The 16815-nt window shown below is 40.3% G+C and overlaps 1 protein-coding gene across 1 annotated transcript in view; it reads left to right on the top strand.

Moving 5' to 3' along the window:
- Window positions 1-286: 286 nt before the first annotated feature.
- Window positions 287-16815, top strand: part of ERN1 (endoplasmic reticulum to nucleus signaling 1) — an 86337-nt gene continuing 69808 nt past the window's right edge. Inside the window, exon 1 of the mRNA XM_081270911.1 lies at window positions 287-523. Within this exon, the coding sequence (XP_081127037.1) occupies window positions 467-523 (57 nt within the window). The 5' untranslated portion in view covers window positions 287-466. The remainder of the gene's footprint in view (window positions 524-16815) is intronic.

Genomic DNA, 16815 nt, shown 5'->3' with positions numbered 1-16815 from the left:
GGAGGACAGGGCGTTGTCGGGTTCTCCAGCCTTCAGACAAGCTTCTCGCCTCAATAGCCCGCCCTCCTAACGCCGGACGCCAAGAGTCGGTCCTTCTCATCAGCAGCGGTGGCCCAAAGGACCAGAGCCCTCCAGAATCTCGCTCCGCCCTCAGCCCTGCCTTTCGGTTTAGCCACGCCCAGACCCCGCCCCACCCTACATTCGACCCGCCCCTCCGGGCAGCGGGCCCGCCCCTGGTTAGGCCCCGCCCAGGCCCCGCCCCTCGAGCCCGCCCCGACCGGAAGAAGTGGCGGCACCCGGCGCTTATAGGGCCCGGAATGGGGGTGCCGCCGCCGCCTAGTCAGCTCTGCGTCCGCTGTGGCTCGGCCGCTGCCGCGCTGTCGTCGCGGCGCCCCCGCCCAGTCCTCCGTCCGCACCGCCCCTGGAGCCGGCCGGCCGGGCCCGGAGCCAGGGCCCAGTCCCCGCCATGCCGGCCCGGCGGCTGTTGCTGCTGCTGCTGGCGCTGCTGTTGCCCGGCTCCAGGGTAAGTGACCAGGGATCGCGGGATGGGGACAGCCCGCGGCGAACCGGGCTGTGACCGGGGGAGGGTCGCGCGGTCGCTGCGTCTGGAATCCGAGCCGGGGTACGGCGGTGGCCTGAGGCCGTGCGCCCAGCAGGGTCGTGGACCGGGCGTGGGAGGCGGCGCCGGGCCGCGAGCGCCTTCCCGGCCGGAGTCGTGGCCGGCAGTGGCCACGCTGAGGAGTCCGCCACCCGAGGGGCCTCTGGGGCCGGCGCGGCTGTCAGTGGCAGCGGCTCGCGGGGCCGGGTGGGCTGGGGCGAACTTCGTGCAGTCTCCCGCAGGCCCGGGGCCCCAGCAGGCTGCCCACCTGCCGGACCCTCCCCACAGGTGGGCGACGGCTCTGCCTGGCGATGACCGCGGAAGGACGGAAAGGGCCCTGTAATCGAGAGGAAGGGGATGACTTGAGTTTCGAATCCTTGTTTGAACTTTTTAAAAATGCGACTTTGGGAAGCGAATGCAGCAAGCGAATGGGGAAGCATTTTTACCCAAGGGCTGGATTCTGCTTACCTGCCCTTCAGGTTTCTTAGTGTTCGGAGGTAGGAGGCTTCCTTTTGTGCGCCAAGGCTTCATTAAGCAAGTTAAGCTGTGGGAATTGGACTCTTTTATGATCCCCCCATGGGCCAGAGGTGAAGCCACTTCAAAAGTTTGTATACCAAAAACTGTCTCCTCACGTGAGAGCACTGTGGGTTCATCAGAAAGGTCCTCTCATTTTTTTTTTTTTTTTTTCTGGAGAAGAATGACAGGGCCCAAGTTTATGTTTATTTAATTATTTACGACCTTCACTTAGGCTGTGGACATGGGCACCGTGATCGAGGAGGACATTTTGTGGGCAGACTTGGTTTTATATCTTCTGGTTGGAAGAAGTGAGTGCCTTTTAAAAAACGTATTGTTAAGGATGTGGGTATGGCACATTTGTACAGGTTCTGTTTAATGACCTCTTTGAAGGTACCGTGTTCCTTTTAATATGGCATATCATGTACCAGGTGTCCAGATGGAGAATTGACTTGTGTCGCCCTGCGGGCCAGCCAGAGTGAACTCTTTGAACTCTCATGCATTTTAGGTAAATAATTGTGCTCTTGGAGTAACAAGAATTTGGAAACTGCCCAAGTAATAAATCAGGTCACCTTTTTCAAATTCAGGTTTCTTTAAAAGGAAAATTGGTATACACTTTCTTCTTGATAAAACTTTGATAAGTTAAGGTGTTTTTTTTTTTAATAATTAGAAAAATCCACTTTCACAACTCAGAGCTAGGGTCAGGGTTTGAACTTGAACACTGCACCTTGAGTTGGCAGATTATTGTTCACAAATACGAGTACAAACAGTGATCAAACATGTAACGTGGAAATCGATCATCTCATATTGTCAGAACCCAGGTGTATGTAGTTTCTTTTCCCACATCTTTGCATTTGCTATTTTTTTCTAGATTGTAGTGTTTTAGTTATCTAAGATTAAGGAGCCAATAATAACTATTTAGCTTTAGTCAGGGCTACAGTTTCAGTTCATGTAAATATTTCCAAATTGTATTTAGAAATCCAAACTTCTCAGGGTTCATGGTAAAATATTTCAGGCCCTTATCAAAAGGTTATTTTCACTGTTACTGCTTGGTGAAAGATCAGGATGACACTCCCAGAATTTTATTGCAGTAAAAGTTTTGACCCCTCAAACGTAGTATTAAAATTCTAAGTGAAATTTCTAGGAGGTTGTACTTAAAGTAGGTAGTAGTTATGTTGTACAGAACACAGTGGCTGTAAAAACAAACCTGAGTTCTAACTGATCACTTGCTTGCTGTGCCCTCAGGTAAGTTATTTTACTTTTTAGGAATTCAGTTTCTTGATTTATGAAATAATCATAGCTACTGTGTGAAAGAAGGCACCTTGTACCTAGCAGATAATAAATGTCCATTCTCTTTCTTTCCCTATCTTTTTTTTTTTTTTTTTTTTTTTGTACTGGGGATTGAAAGCAGGAGTGGTTTACCACTGAGCTATATCCCTTTTTATCTTTTATTTTGAGATAGGGCCTCACTTAATTAATTGCTGAGGCTGGCCTCGAACTTCCAATTCTCTTGCCTCAGCCTCCCAAGTCATTGGGATTACAAGTGTGCACCATCATGCCCTATTGAAGTCATCACTTTTTGATGTTATGCTATGGCTCTGCAGGAAAGGTTTTTAAAATAATATTTCTTTTTGATTGATGAAGTAACTAATGTATTGGAAGCAATACTGCCTGTGATTTTTCTTTCAGTGTATGTCTAATTGAGCCAGGCATTAATGAATTATTGGTTGAGACTCAAGACTATCAGATCCCAAATTGCAACAATGTTGGTATTATAAAGCACTTGAGACTGTCCCCCCCCTCTTTCTTTCTAGATCCTTATCTTGTACCTGGTATTGGTAGTGTCACATCATCACTGTCGTAGTTCTCATTTTATGGTGTTTAGGTGTCATTTTTCTTAGTTACTAAAAAGATTGGTAACATGTGAAGCCAAATACTTTCTAGTTAAAATATATCAAATTTATTTAGCCTGCATTTTGGTTTTGAGATGGGGTAAAAGAAGTCACTGAGAACTAAGGACCTGTAAACAGAAGCACAGTGTGCATCTGAGAGATGAGTCTTAACTAGAAATGTCCTTGCTTATCATTTATTCTGATAGCTATCGTCTGCATGAATTATCCTAATAGGCAGGACTGAGCTATTTATACTGTGGCCATGAGTAGAATGTTCCATTAGTTTAATTAGTTTATGTTATTAGGACTGTGGATCATGAAATTAAACTGTAGTTGTGTACACTCATTTGCGCAAGCCACTCATCTTTCTGCCATAGTATAGCTTTTCAGAGCACAAGAGAAATTTGTGTCTGAGAGTTACTCTTAAGAAAGTTTGATGATAAACTATATTCCTGAATATAAATCCAGTGAGCTACATAAAGATTTCTTCATGTTGCCTGGATAGAATAGTATCACTTATGTGGGATAGGGAATGTGGTTATTTGCTTGCCTTGGGTTTTTTATTCCATTTTTTCAGGATGAAGAATCATTGGATAATTTATGTTATTTTCATTGGAATTCTCTTTGGTTTTAAGATCCAAAGTAATCTGTATATCCAATATTTTGATTGTTTTATAATGATCAAACATTCTCCTTAAAGAAATGATATAGAGGAGAAAAGCCTAATGTGCCTTTTTAATGGATTTGTTTTTGTTGTTATTGTTGTTGTTGTTGTTCTAATTAGTTATACATGACAGCAGAATGCACTTTGATTCATTGTACACAAATGGAGCACAACTTTTCATTTCTCTGGTTGCACACAATGTAAAGTCATACCGTTCGCACAATCATACATGTACCTAGGGTAATGATGACCTTCTCATATGGATATGGTTTTTATTATTTTCAAATAACTTGGGGGCCTGTAACCTAGCAATATGATTAGAGTATGATGCTGGCTTATAAAAAAATAGGGATGATGAATCATAGTCTGTGAATAATAAACATGCTGGTTGGATATATTTCCCAGAAGCTGAGAATTGTTTCCTATCTTTATCTTTTCCATATTCTATGTTTGGCATTAGACTTCCCTACCTCAGAGCAACATAGCACTGAGATATTCAAATGAGTACACAGACCAGATATAGACTGGGAAAAGTAGAACTTCAATAATAATCAGGGCTGGGGATGTGGCGAAGTGATAGAGTGCTTGCCCAGCTTGAGTAAGGCCTGGAGTTCTAGCACCACACACACACAATTATAATAATGTTCATGAGGTCATTGGTTACATTTCCTTTTTAAAATTTTAAGTTAGTTTTAGGCTCTTTATCATTTCTTATTATCTGTGATCTTTGTTCACATACAAATAAAAGTATGTGTTCTCTCTCTCTCTCTCTCTTTTTTTTTTTTTTTTTGTTGTTGTTCCAGAATGTTTCCTATAACATTCTAGAATTAGGGTCATACATTTGTAGCTTTGGTAGCACCTTTGTAAACCATCATCAGTGTAAAAGCATTTGAGCTTCTGTGCCCAGCCACAGGTTGGCGAATGGGATCCTAACTGATTGGGATTGATGTGATAATAAACCATGATGCTTTGCCTAGCATTTGCCCTGCGGGGGTCATAAGGATTGTGAACAGTTTTCCACTATTATAAAGACAGTTGTACTTCCTTTTTATTTTCAAAAAATTTTGTATGTTTGGTGTTTTCTTTATGATAACATGGGAAGATTTTTAAAAAATCTTTCAAAGTAATCATATTCAGTGTAGAAAAATCAGAAGGATGGATAAGCCTACATTAAACAAAACAAAAACCCCCCTAGAGTTCTACTACCCAAACATAGCCTCTGTTAGTATTTTCAACAACTTTATGGAGACATTGTTCAACTGTCATCACAATTCACTCATTTAAAATGTTTCAATCAGTGGCTTTTTTAATACATTCACAGAATTGTACAGCCATCACCACAATCTATTTTAGAACATTGTCATCATCCCAGAAACTCTACCCAGTAGCTCCCAATCCTCTTTCCCCCTCAAATCTCCTATTCTCTGGTAAGCACTAAACTCCTTCTTTCTGTCTCTATACATTAACCTATTGTGGACATTTCATAAGAATGGAATCATACAATATGTGGTCTTTTATAACTGACTTTCATCTAGCATCAGGTTCTTAAGGCTCATCCATGTTGTAGCACGTGCCAGTACTTAATTCCTTTTTTTTTTTTTTTAAGTTTACTGTTTTTATCATTTTTTTAACCTCTGTTTTATTTATTTATTTTTATGTGGTCCTGGGGATCAAACCCAGTGCCTCACACATGCTCTATCACTGAGCTACAACCCCAGCCCCACCTACTTCCTTTTTATTACTGAATAATATTTCATTATACAAATATGCCACATTTTGTTAAGTCCATTATCAGTTGGTGGACATTTGGGTTATTTCTACTTTTTAGCTATTATAGATAATGCTTCTATATACTTTTATGTACAAGTTTGTTGTTGTTTTGTTTATACTGGGGATTAAACTCAGTGGTGCTTTACCACTGAGCAAAGGCTTAGGGCCTCATTAAATTGCTGAGGCTGGCCTTGAATTTGGGATCCTTCTGCCTCAGCCTTCCAAGTCACTGGGATTACAAGTGTGTGTTATTGCACCTAGTTATGTACAAGTTTTTGAATTCACATACATTTTTATTTTCCTTGGAGTGAAATTTCTGGGTCAATACCTAGGATGGGATTGCTGGGTCATATGGTAAATTCATGTTTAATCTTTCAAGGAACTTTCAGACTCTTTTCAAAAAGCAGCTGTGGTGGGGTTGGGGCTGTGTGGCTCAGTGGTAGAGCACTTGCCTGGCATGTGTAAGGCACTGGGTTCAATCCTCAGCACCACATAAAAATAAATGAATAAAATAAAGGTATTGTGTCCATCTATAACTAAAAATATTTAGAAAAAAAAGCAGCTGTGCTGTTTTACAGAGTTTCAATGTTTCATATCCTCACTTATTATTGTCTCTTTTTAATTGTAACTATCCCAGTGAGTATAAAATGGTACTCCTTATGTTTTTTTTTTCCCTTTAATATCAGTACTATGAATTGAATCCAAGAGCATTGTACCACTGAGCTACATTCCCAGCCCTTTTTATTTTTATCATATGATACTATCTTGCTAAGTTACCCAAGCTGGCCTCAAACTTGAAATCCTTCTACCCCAGCCTCTGGAGTAGCTAGTATAAAAGGCCTGTGCCACTGTGCCCAGCTCATTATGGTTTTGCATTTACCTGATGGCTAATTTACTAACATCTTAATATATTTGCTTCCAGACAGTTTTTTTTTCTTGTGCACATGTCTACATAGATAATTTTGTCTTCCCCAAACTGAAACAGATCTTTCTTTGTCAGTAACTTTAACTCTGCAACATCATTCTTACTGACTGTGTAGAACTTCTCTTAATGGATGTATCATAATGTGACTTCAACCATTTAGATATTGAGACTTTTTAATTTTCAGAATTATAAACAATGTGATGGACCTCCTTGTTGCTAAACTCTTGAATGCATATTAACTACTTAATTATTTGCTTGAAATAAATCCCTTGAGCTGAAATTTGTTGTTTGTGTGTACTGTTTTATAGCCCTCTGGAAACCCTTAAGGAATGTTGGATGTTTTAAAATGCAGAAAAAACAAAAAAAACCCACTACCACCACCAACAACAAAAAACCTCACCTTAAATTGGTTTTATGATAGCTACTTCATTATTATTTTTTGTGGTACTAAGGATTAAATCTACTTGCACTTTACCTCTAAGCCATATCTCTAGCCCTTTTTATTTATTAATTAATTTTATTTTTGAGACAGTAATTTCTAGGACTACAGGCATGTGCCACTATATCCAATACGATAGCCATTTTAAAAGTAAGCTCTTAGCTGGGCATGGTGGCGCACACCTGTAATCCTAGCAGTTCTTGAGGCTGAGGCAGAAGGATCAAAGCCAGCCTCAGCAATTTAGCAAGGTCTTAAGCAATCAGTGAGACCCTGTCTCTAAATAAAATACAAAAAAGGGCTGGGAATGTGGCTCAATAATTAATTCCCCCGGGGTTTCAATCTCCAGTACTAATAAGCTTTTTCTTTTTTTTTCTTTTAGCACTGTGGATGGTAAGTTGGGTGAAAATGGAATTTTTAGATTTTGTTTATAGATTTTATATGTGTGTATGTATGGTACTGAATATGGAACACAGGGCCTCATGCATGCTGGACAAGCTCTCTACCACTGAGCTACATCAGCTGCCCTTTCTCGTTCTCTTTCCACATTGCAGCTTTTTAAAATTTAATTTTTTAAAGATGTACTCATGCATTTTTTTAAATTGTAGATGGACACAATATCTTTATTTTTATTTATTTATTTTTATGTCGTGCTGAGGTTCCAACCCAGTGCCTCACATGTGCTAGGCAAGTGCTTTACCACTGAGCTACAACCCCAGCCCTTTAATTTTATTCTGAGACAGGGTTTCACTAAGTTACCCAGACTGGCCTTGAACTTGTGTTCTTTCTGCCTTAACTTCCCAAGTAGCTGGGATTACATTCATGAGCCACTGTGCCTGCCTAGATTTTGTTTATATTTTAAAGGTATAGATAACCATAGCAATCTCTGGATGACATCCTATATAACTAAGAGATTTTGAGAATTTTTTTTTTCATCCTGATGTGTTAAATAGCTTGTTTACAGCATCCTTTGGTATGCAGTGGTTTCATAATCTGAAACCAATCACTTTCTAGCAGATGTGGCCCCCATAAGCACCCTGAAATACTTTGGGGGTAATTCTGTTACTTTGGTTTTTGAGGGCAGCCTATCTCCTACAGATAAGATTGTTTGTATGCAGGGTTATGAAGCCATTGAAAGTTTTGCCTCAAGACTGTTTACAAATCAAGAGTTGATGCATTGATTGTTCCTTTGGAGGCTGCTGTTCTTAAAACCCGTGGCTTGTCCATCCATACAACTGTTTTTTTTCCTAGGAAGATAAAAAGTACCACTTGATGAAAGTCATCCCTTTTGTTGTTTCTTGTTTGTTTGTTTTGCTTTTCCCACAAACATACCTGAATTATTCATCCAAAACAATGTGTCACTTTCAAAATAATCAATCACCCCTTTGGGGTCAGCTTACATGTTATACAAATTATCTTTTTAAGACTTTGTGTTGTATCATTTGATAAATTATCTAACCCACTTATTAGTCCAACTTTAAAGGAACCTTTAAAAATCATATTTACTCTTAAGCCCATTATCCTTACACAACTTAAAATATTTCCCAATTCCTTCCAGTCTTTGTTTAATACATTTTTTTACATGAGTCATACTGCAACTTTTTTTTTTTATTATTTAGTTTGACCACACAGTGCATTGAGTAGACTTGAATTTGATTTTTATTTGTTTGTTAAAATGAAATCCATCCTCAACTGAGCAGGAGTTTATACCACTTAGGGGATTCAAATATAAATATAAATATAATATAATATTATATATATATATATATATATATATATATATATATATATATATATATAAATATCTTTTAATTGTAAATGGACACAATACTTTTATTTTTAGGTGGTGCTAAGGATCAAACTCAGTGCCCCACATGTGTGAGGCGAGTACCCTACCACTGAGCTACAACCCCAGCCACTCAAAAGTATATTCTTTGAAAGGAGATTCTAAAAAATTCCAGAAATAGTAGCTTATGTGAATAAACCTATAGTCTCCTGGGTGTACTGGTATCAGAATATATTAGACTGCTAGATGGGATCTTAGATATCTGGTCCATTGAGTCTCAAGGTGCACACAAGGCCTATGGCACATATCCCTCGGTGACAGGGATATGCTGTTTACTTTAGCACGTGGATTTTAAGTTGAGTGTAAATGGAATTTTTAGATTTTTAAAATATCTTTTGTATGGGGTTGGGGTTGTAGCTTAGTGGTAGAGTGCTTGCCTAGCACACGTGAGGCCCTGGGTTCAATCCTCAGCACCACATAAAACTGAAATAAAGATATTGTGTCCACCTACAACTAAAAAATAAATACTTTAAAAAATATATCTTTTGTATATGTGCATGTGTGCATGCATAGTAGAGCCTTGGAGAGTGGAGTTTAGGGAACAAACTACCTTCTCTTAGCCATGACCCTCCCCTCCCAAGTTGAAACCCTAGCTATCTAGAGCAAACATAGGAGGAAGCCAAGGCCCCAGAGGGCTGGTGACCTGTCCAGGGTCATATACATGAGTGGCAGAACAAACTTTGAAACTAATTCTCCTGCCCCTCACCAGAGAGCAGCCCTGCAGAACTTAGGTTCTGGTGCATTCGTTAGGACAAATCAGTCTAGCTCCCCCAGTTGCAGCCTGAGGAGCAGGCACAGGGGGTTGCCCTGAGGCTTGGGGGCTAGAGAAGTAAAGTACATCCAGTAGGCTGACTTGTACTACTTGTAGATTTGTGGAAAATGCTCAGATAGAGCTATTCCTCCTACTGCTTATTACAGTGGTGCAAAGATGCAGCTTTGAAACAGAAATGCTGAGAAGCTCTGTGAGGGAGGTGGACCATTTTTAGTGTTCTGGAGCCAGCTCTGGAGATGGAGAGTAAGAGGCCACTAAGCCCAATTCATAGCTTAAGCTTTTTTTTTTTTTTTCCATTTGGGGGTCTAATAATATCCAAGCAGGTGTGCTTTTCAGTAACACCTCACCCAGTATTACAATTGAAATAGCAAAACTGAAAGTTCATGTCTTAGAAGCCTTTAACCAAAGTTGCTCACAGTCTTCACCCTGAAATCCTGAAAAGATCAAATTTCTAATCATAAGGCTGGTTCTGGGCATTTTCCTTTGCAGAAGCCCCCACCTTCTAAGCAGTTCAGATACCAGAAGTAGACCTGTGATGACAAGAGAATCACAATGACCACGGCCACGTGATCACTGGGCCACAGTGGATGGACTCAACTTAGCTTCCACAGGTCTCCCAAGGAGAGAGTATTGAGGCAGGGAGGAGGGGACCAGAAATGTGCCCTGGAGGGGTGTGTATGTGTGTGTGTCTGACTTAACTTGCTGGTCTGAGCTAGAGAGAAGAGGGACCTGCCTTGCTTATCTTTTTATCCCCTGTGGTATTTAGGCTGGTTGTTGGCTAGCCCTCTGTAGTGGGAACTCAGCAAATATTGAATTGCTTTTTGGGACTCATTATGACCAACAAAATAAGGAGCTGTTTTATCATCAAATGAGTGAGTTTTGGATTTTTCAGGGCAGGATAGGGGTAGATGCTGCTTTAGTTGTTTATAGTCATATTTGTTTTTTCACAGAACTAGGGATTGTACTCAGGGGCACTGTAACCACTTGAGCTATACCCTTCTCTGCCCCCCCCCCCACCCCCTTTTGAGACTTGTTAAGTTGCCCAGGCCTCAAACTCACAGTTCTCCTGCCTTAGCCTCCCTGGGTTGCTGGGATTATAGGTGTGTGTCACCCCTCCTGGCTGTATTCTGTATTTTTTTTTTAAAGAGAGAGCGGGGGGGGGGGGGGAGAGAGAGAGAGAGAGAGAGAGAGAGAGAGAGAGAATGAGAATTTTTAATATTTATTTTTTAGTTCTTGGCGGATACAACATCTTTGTTTGTATGTGGTGCTGAGGATCGAACCTGGGCCACACTCATGCCAGGCGAGCCTGCTACCGCTTGAGCCACATCCCCAGCCCCAGTATTCTGTATTTTTAATGGGGTCTCATAAGTAGTATATGTACAGAATTTGGGAGGCTTCCAGGATTCTTGCTTGGGTGGACACAACCCGTGATATCTTCTTGATGAGTTCTTCATATCAGTAATGAGATTAATTTTTTCATTTCCAGACCCCATGAGATAAATGGTTTGTTATTATTCCATGTCTGTTTCATTTTTCACTTGGCAAGATGTTTCACTGTTAAAAAATGAACCTTGATCCAGGGTCATCCTCTTATGTATTAAACATGGTTTCCTTATTTAATAGACTAATTTATAATTCTAATTCAAAACCATCTCATTCTCCAGTGGATTATTTCCCCCCCCTTCTATTTCAAATGAGGGAATAATTGTTGGTGTAGGCCTTGGGAATGTTTGTCATGGAAACCAACTTTTTTCATTCATTTTTGAACAGCTGTCAGCTCCCCAGAACCTGACATTGTCATTGATCTCTGGTTGAGTCAGAGGAGTAAATCAGATATCTTTTCTCTTAAAGCCAATGACCCGTGACTCCTGGGGCCTGTAGGTGTGACAGAGACATCTACACAGAAGGCCACAGCTGCACTTAGGCGTCTTAGTCCAGGCAATGCTTCCCAGCCCTGACTCAAATTAGTCACCTGGGAAGCTTTTAAAAATCCTATGCTCAGACCATCCTAGGTGAAGGAAATCTGAATCAAAGGGAGTGGAGCCTGGCATAGTTTTACACCCTAGGTGACTCAAAGGTGCAACCACGTTGAAGCCTTCAGGTAATTCCTGTACCTTACCTGGACAGAGCAATGTTTCTATGTGTGTTTAATATCAGAGCGCTGGACAGAGCAGAGGCAGTTTTGGCTCATTTTATATAAAGGGTAGGATTGGAAGATTTTGCTAGTTGGTGGTGAACAAGAAATAGAGAATCTAGTATTGTTTTTTCTTCCATAGTGTATTGCTCAACTTCTAAAGAGCAGGTAGTGCTTTTTAGAAGCCTTTTTTCCTTGGATATTTTTTGAGTATAAACTGTTAAAATTGCTTTTGACAGCTTTAGTTGATAGCTGGCCTTATATTAAAATATACTTAGATATTGAATACAAGAAGTTTAAAGGTTTATTAAAAAGCTACCCAGAACTGAAGCTGATTTATTGTTTCTGCCTTTTCCATATATGAAGAGACCTGAGAATCAAAACAAAACTGCTCTTCAGGTTCTGTCACAGTACCCTGTCAGGTAAAATCACCCTTGTGGTTTTAAAAGAGCTTCTGTAGCAAGAATGAAATAGCTAAGAAATTTATGGAAGGAGTGAGTGAGACAGTTAAAGCACAAGAAGGAAGCATGTGAACCAAAAGGAACTTTCCTAGAAATCAATATACCAAAGACATAGGTGCACTCCCATGTTTACTACAGCACGGTTCACAATAGCAAAGATGTGGAATCAAACCTAGGTGTCCAACAACACACATATTGATCAAGAAAATGTGGTATATATACACAATGGAATTTATTTAACTAGGAAGAAGAATGAAATTCTGTCACTTGCAATAACATGGATGGTATTGGAAGACATTTATGCTAAATGAAATAAGCCAGGCACAGAAAGACAGATATCCCATGTTCTCATTCACGTGTGAAAGCTAAAAAATTGACCTGCTAGAAATAGAGAGTAAAATTGTTGTTACCAGAGCCTGGGCAAGGAAGAGATGAGGGGAATATAGAGAGAGGTACATGATTAGGTACAAAAATATAATTAGATCAGAGAAAAGAGCTCTTGTAGCATATGGTAGGGTGACTATAGTTAACAGCAATATGTCTTAGATTTCAAAATAGCTAAAAAAAGATTTTGAATGTTCTTAATATAAAGAAATGATACTTGAGGGGCTGGGGATGTGGCTCAAGCGGTAGCGCGCTCGCCTGGCATGCGTGCGGCCCGGGTTCGATCCTCAGCACCACATACCAACAAAGATGTTGTGTCCGCCGAGAACTAAAAAATAAATATTAAAAATTCTCTCTCTCTCTCTCTCTCTCTCTCTCTCTCTCTCTCCCTCTCTCACTCTCTCTTTAAAAAAAAAAAAAAAGAAAAAGAAATGATACTTGAGATGATGGATGTGCTAATTACCTCTATCTGATTGTTATACTATATATATAATCAAAATAACACATTGTATGTACATAAATGCATGCAATTATTATACTTCTAAAAATTTTTTAAAAAGGAACTTTGCTTCCACAGTTTAGCTATTGTGAATTGAGCTGCTATAAACATTGATGTGGCTGTGTTACTATATATGCTAATTTTAAGTCCTTTGGGTATAGACTGAGGAGTGGGTCAAATGGTGGTTCCATTTCAAGTTTTCTAAGAAATCTCCATACTGCTTTCCAGATTGGTTGCACCAATTTGCAGTCCCACTAACAATGTATGAGTGTGCCTTTTCCCCCTCATCCTCACCAACGTTTATTGTTGTCTGTATTCTTGATAACTGCCATTCTGACTGAAGTGAGATGAAATCTTAGTTTTGATTTGCATTTCTCTAATTACTAGAGATGTTGAATATTTTAAAAATTTTTTAAAATATTTATTTATTTTTTTTTTTAGTTTTTAGCAGACACAACATCTTTGTTGGTATGTGGTGCTGAGGATTGAACCCGGGCCGCACGCATGCCAGGCGAGCATGCTACCGCTTGAGCCACATCCCCAGCCCCGAATATTTTTTATATATTTGTTGATTGAATGTATATCTTCTTCTGAGAAGTGCCTGTTAAGCTCCTTATTATTGATTGGGTTGTTTGTTTTTTCAGTGTTAAGTTTTTTTGAGTTCTTTGAATATCCTGGAGATTAGTGCTCTATCTGATGTGTGTGTAGCAAAAATGTACTACCAAAATGTAGGCTCTCTGTTCACCTCATTGATTGTTTCTTTTGCTGAGAAGAAGCTTTTTAGTTGGAGTCTATCCCATTTATTAATTCTTGATTTTATTTCTTGCACTTTAGGAGTCTTGTTAAGGAAGTTGGACCCTAATCCAACACAATAAATATTTGGGCCTACTTTTTTCCTCTGTTAGACGCAGGGTCCCTGGTCTAATTCCTAGGTTCTTGATCCACTTTGAGTTGAGTTTTGTCCATGGTGAGAGATAGGGGTTTATTTTCATCTTGCTGCATATAGATTTCCAATTCTACCAGCACCATTTGTTGAAGAGGCTGTCTTTCTCCAACGTATGTTTTTGGTGCCTTTGTCTAACATGAGACAACTGTATTTATGGGGGTTTGTCTTTGTGTTTTCTATTTTGTACCATTGGTCTAAAAGTCTGTTTTGGTGTCAATACCATGCTATTTTTGTTGCTATAGCTTTGCAGTATAGTTTAAGGTCTGGTATTGTGATGCCTCCTGCTTTACTCTTCTTGTCAAGGATTGCTTTGGCTATTTTGGGTCTCTTATTTTTCCAAATGAATTTCTTGATTGATTTTTCTATTTCTATAAAGAATGATGTTGGGATTTTAATTGGAATTGCATTTAATCTGTATAGTGCTTTGGGTAGTATGGCCATTTTGATAATATTAATTTTGCTTATCTGAGAGCATAGGAGATCTTCAATAGATGAATGGATAAAGAAACTGTGGTATATATACACAGTGGAGTATTACTCAGCATTAAAAGAGAATAAAATCATGGCATTTGCAGGTAAATGGATAGAGTTGGAGAATACCATGCTAAGTGAAATAAGCCAATCCCAAAAAACCAAAGGCCGAATGTTCTCTCTGATAAGTAGATGCTGATCTAAAACGGGGAGTGGGGAGGACATGGGAAAAATGGAGGAAATTTGATTGGGCAAAGGAGGGAGTGTGGGGAGGGTGCATGGGGAAAGATGGTAGAATGAGATGAACATCATTACCCTAGGTGCATGTAAGACTTCACATAGGGTGTGACCCTACATCATGTACAACCAGAGAAATGGAAAGTTGTGCTGCATTTGTGTACAATGAATCAAAATGAATTTTGCTGACATATATACTTAATTTAAGTAAATAAATAAATAAACAAACAAATTGAAAAAAAAAAAAAGGAACTTTGCTACCAGGATGTGCATGGATGGTAAGTGGTAGGAAGCTAAGTTGGTGCCGGGCCTTTTCCTTTTCAGGGGAGAGCTAGAAGGTGGATGTTCATCAGCTGCACCACCTGGATGGACAGCTGCTCCAAACAGTTTCTGTCCTGGGACAGAGCTGACAGGGCTGACTGCGAAAGTGGAAAATGACCAGGTGGTTGTTTTAAGTAATTGGACTAATCTTGATTGCTACCCAAGGAATCCTATTTGTTGGATTAACAATAAGAGGAAACTCATTCCTAAGTACCACGTTGACTTGGTAAATCAAATCTAAAGCAGTGTTAGTAGAATTGAAGGTCACTCTTAAAACATCCTTGGAACTGGCTTGGTGTCTATATAGACTCCCACGTGGGACGATTTCTGGTTGAACTTTATGGAAAAGAAGTCCCAGCTGGCAGATCCAGTTCTTCACCCCTTCAGTAGGCAGGTTGGCATGGTTGACTGTTTTAGCAGTTTTAAAATGTAATTTATGGCAGTCACTTGTTTCCATACACATTTGACCCACACAATGACAATGTATTCGCCCAGTGATGGGGAGTGGGAGGTGAGGGTTCTTTATTAGCTAGCCGTGAGACTTTGGGCAAATGAACCACCCTGCCCCATGTGTAAAGTAAGGCAATGGAACCAGAAAAATTTCTTTGGTGGACCCATTTCCAAATGTCTCCTTAAATTAGAGACACCAGTTACATTAAAATGAACAGTCGCAAGCCACCTTCTTTTTGGCCCAATGTCATATTCTCACCTAGGGAAATGGAAGATGGGAGGGCTGTTTTGTTTTGACCTCTGTTCCCAAGCTCTTAAATGTGGTGAACTTCATCTTTTTATTCCATCTGTTTGTCCATTTGTTGTCCCTGGTTGGGCACAAACTCACCAATATTTGAAAGTATGTTGTTTAGTCAGCTTTGCATTACTTTTTTTTTTGTGTGTGTGTGTGTGTGTGTATATGTGTGTGTGGTGCTGAGGATTGAACCCAATGCCTTGTGCATGTGAGGCAAGCACTGTAACAACTGAGCTATATCCCTAGCCCTGGCTTTACATTACTTTGATCAAAAGACCCAACAAAAACAACATAGACAGCTGGTGTGGTGGCACATGCCTGTAGTCCCAGTTACAGTTGAGGCAGGAGGATGGTAAGTTCAAAGCCAGCCTAGCAAAACTTAGCAAGGCTCTAAGCAATTTATTTTATTTTATTTTTTTTATATTTATTTTTTAGTTCTCGGCGGACACAACATCTTTGTTGGTATGTGGTGCTGAGGATCGAACCCGGGCCGCACGCATGCCAGGCGAGTGCGCTACCGCTTGAGCCACATCCCCAGCCCGGCTCTAAGCAATTTAGTGAGACCTTGTCTCAAAATAAAAAGGGGGGGCTGAGGCTGTGGCTCAGTGGTAGAGCACTCGCCTAGCATGTGTGAGGCACTGGGTTCGATCCTCAGCACCACATATAAATAAAATAAAGGTTTCATACATATAAAAAATAATAAAAAAAAATAAAAAGGGCTAGGGATGTGTCTCAGTAATTAAGCACCTCTAGGTTCAATCCCTGGTACCAAAAGGAAAAAAGAAGGAAAGGAAGGAAGGAAGGGAGGGAGGGAGGGAGGGAAGGAAGGAATAGAAGAGGAAAACCTTTTTTGGCTCGCAGTTTCAGAGGTTCAGTTGATGGCTCTGGGCCCAAGATGAGGCAGAATCATGGCCGAAAGGCGTGGTGGAGGAAAGCAGCTCAGGACATGACAGCCAGGAAGTAGAGAGAGTACTCCACTCACCATGGACAAAAAATAAACCCCAAAGGCACACCCCCAGTGACCTAACCTCTTCCAGTCACACCCTACTTGCCTACAGTTACCACCAGTTAATCTGTGTCAGTGGTTTAATCCATCCACACATAAGTTAGACCTCTGAAAATTCTTACATTTTCTCACACATGAGCTTTTGGGAGATACCTCATATCTAAACCATAACACACATATTATGTGCCAAGCACT

This window comes from Spermophilus citellus, assembly GCF_964194105.1.
Source record: "Spermophilus citellus genome assembly, chromosome: 17".
In the NCBI taxonomy this organism is placed as follows: Eukaryota; Metazoa; Chordata; class Mammalia; order Rodentia; family Sciuridae; genus Spermophilus; species Spermophilus citellus.
This window is presented reverse-complemented; position numbering and strand designations above follow the sequence as displayed.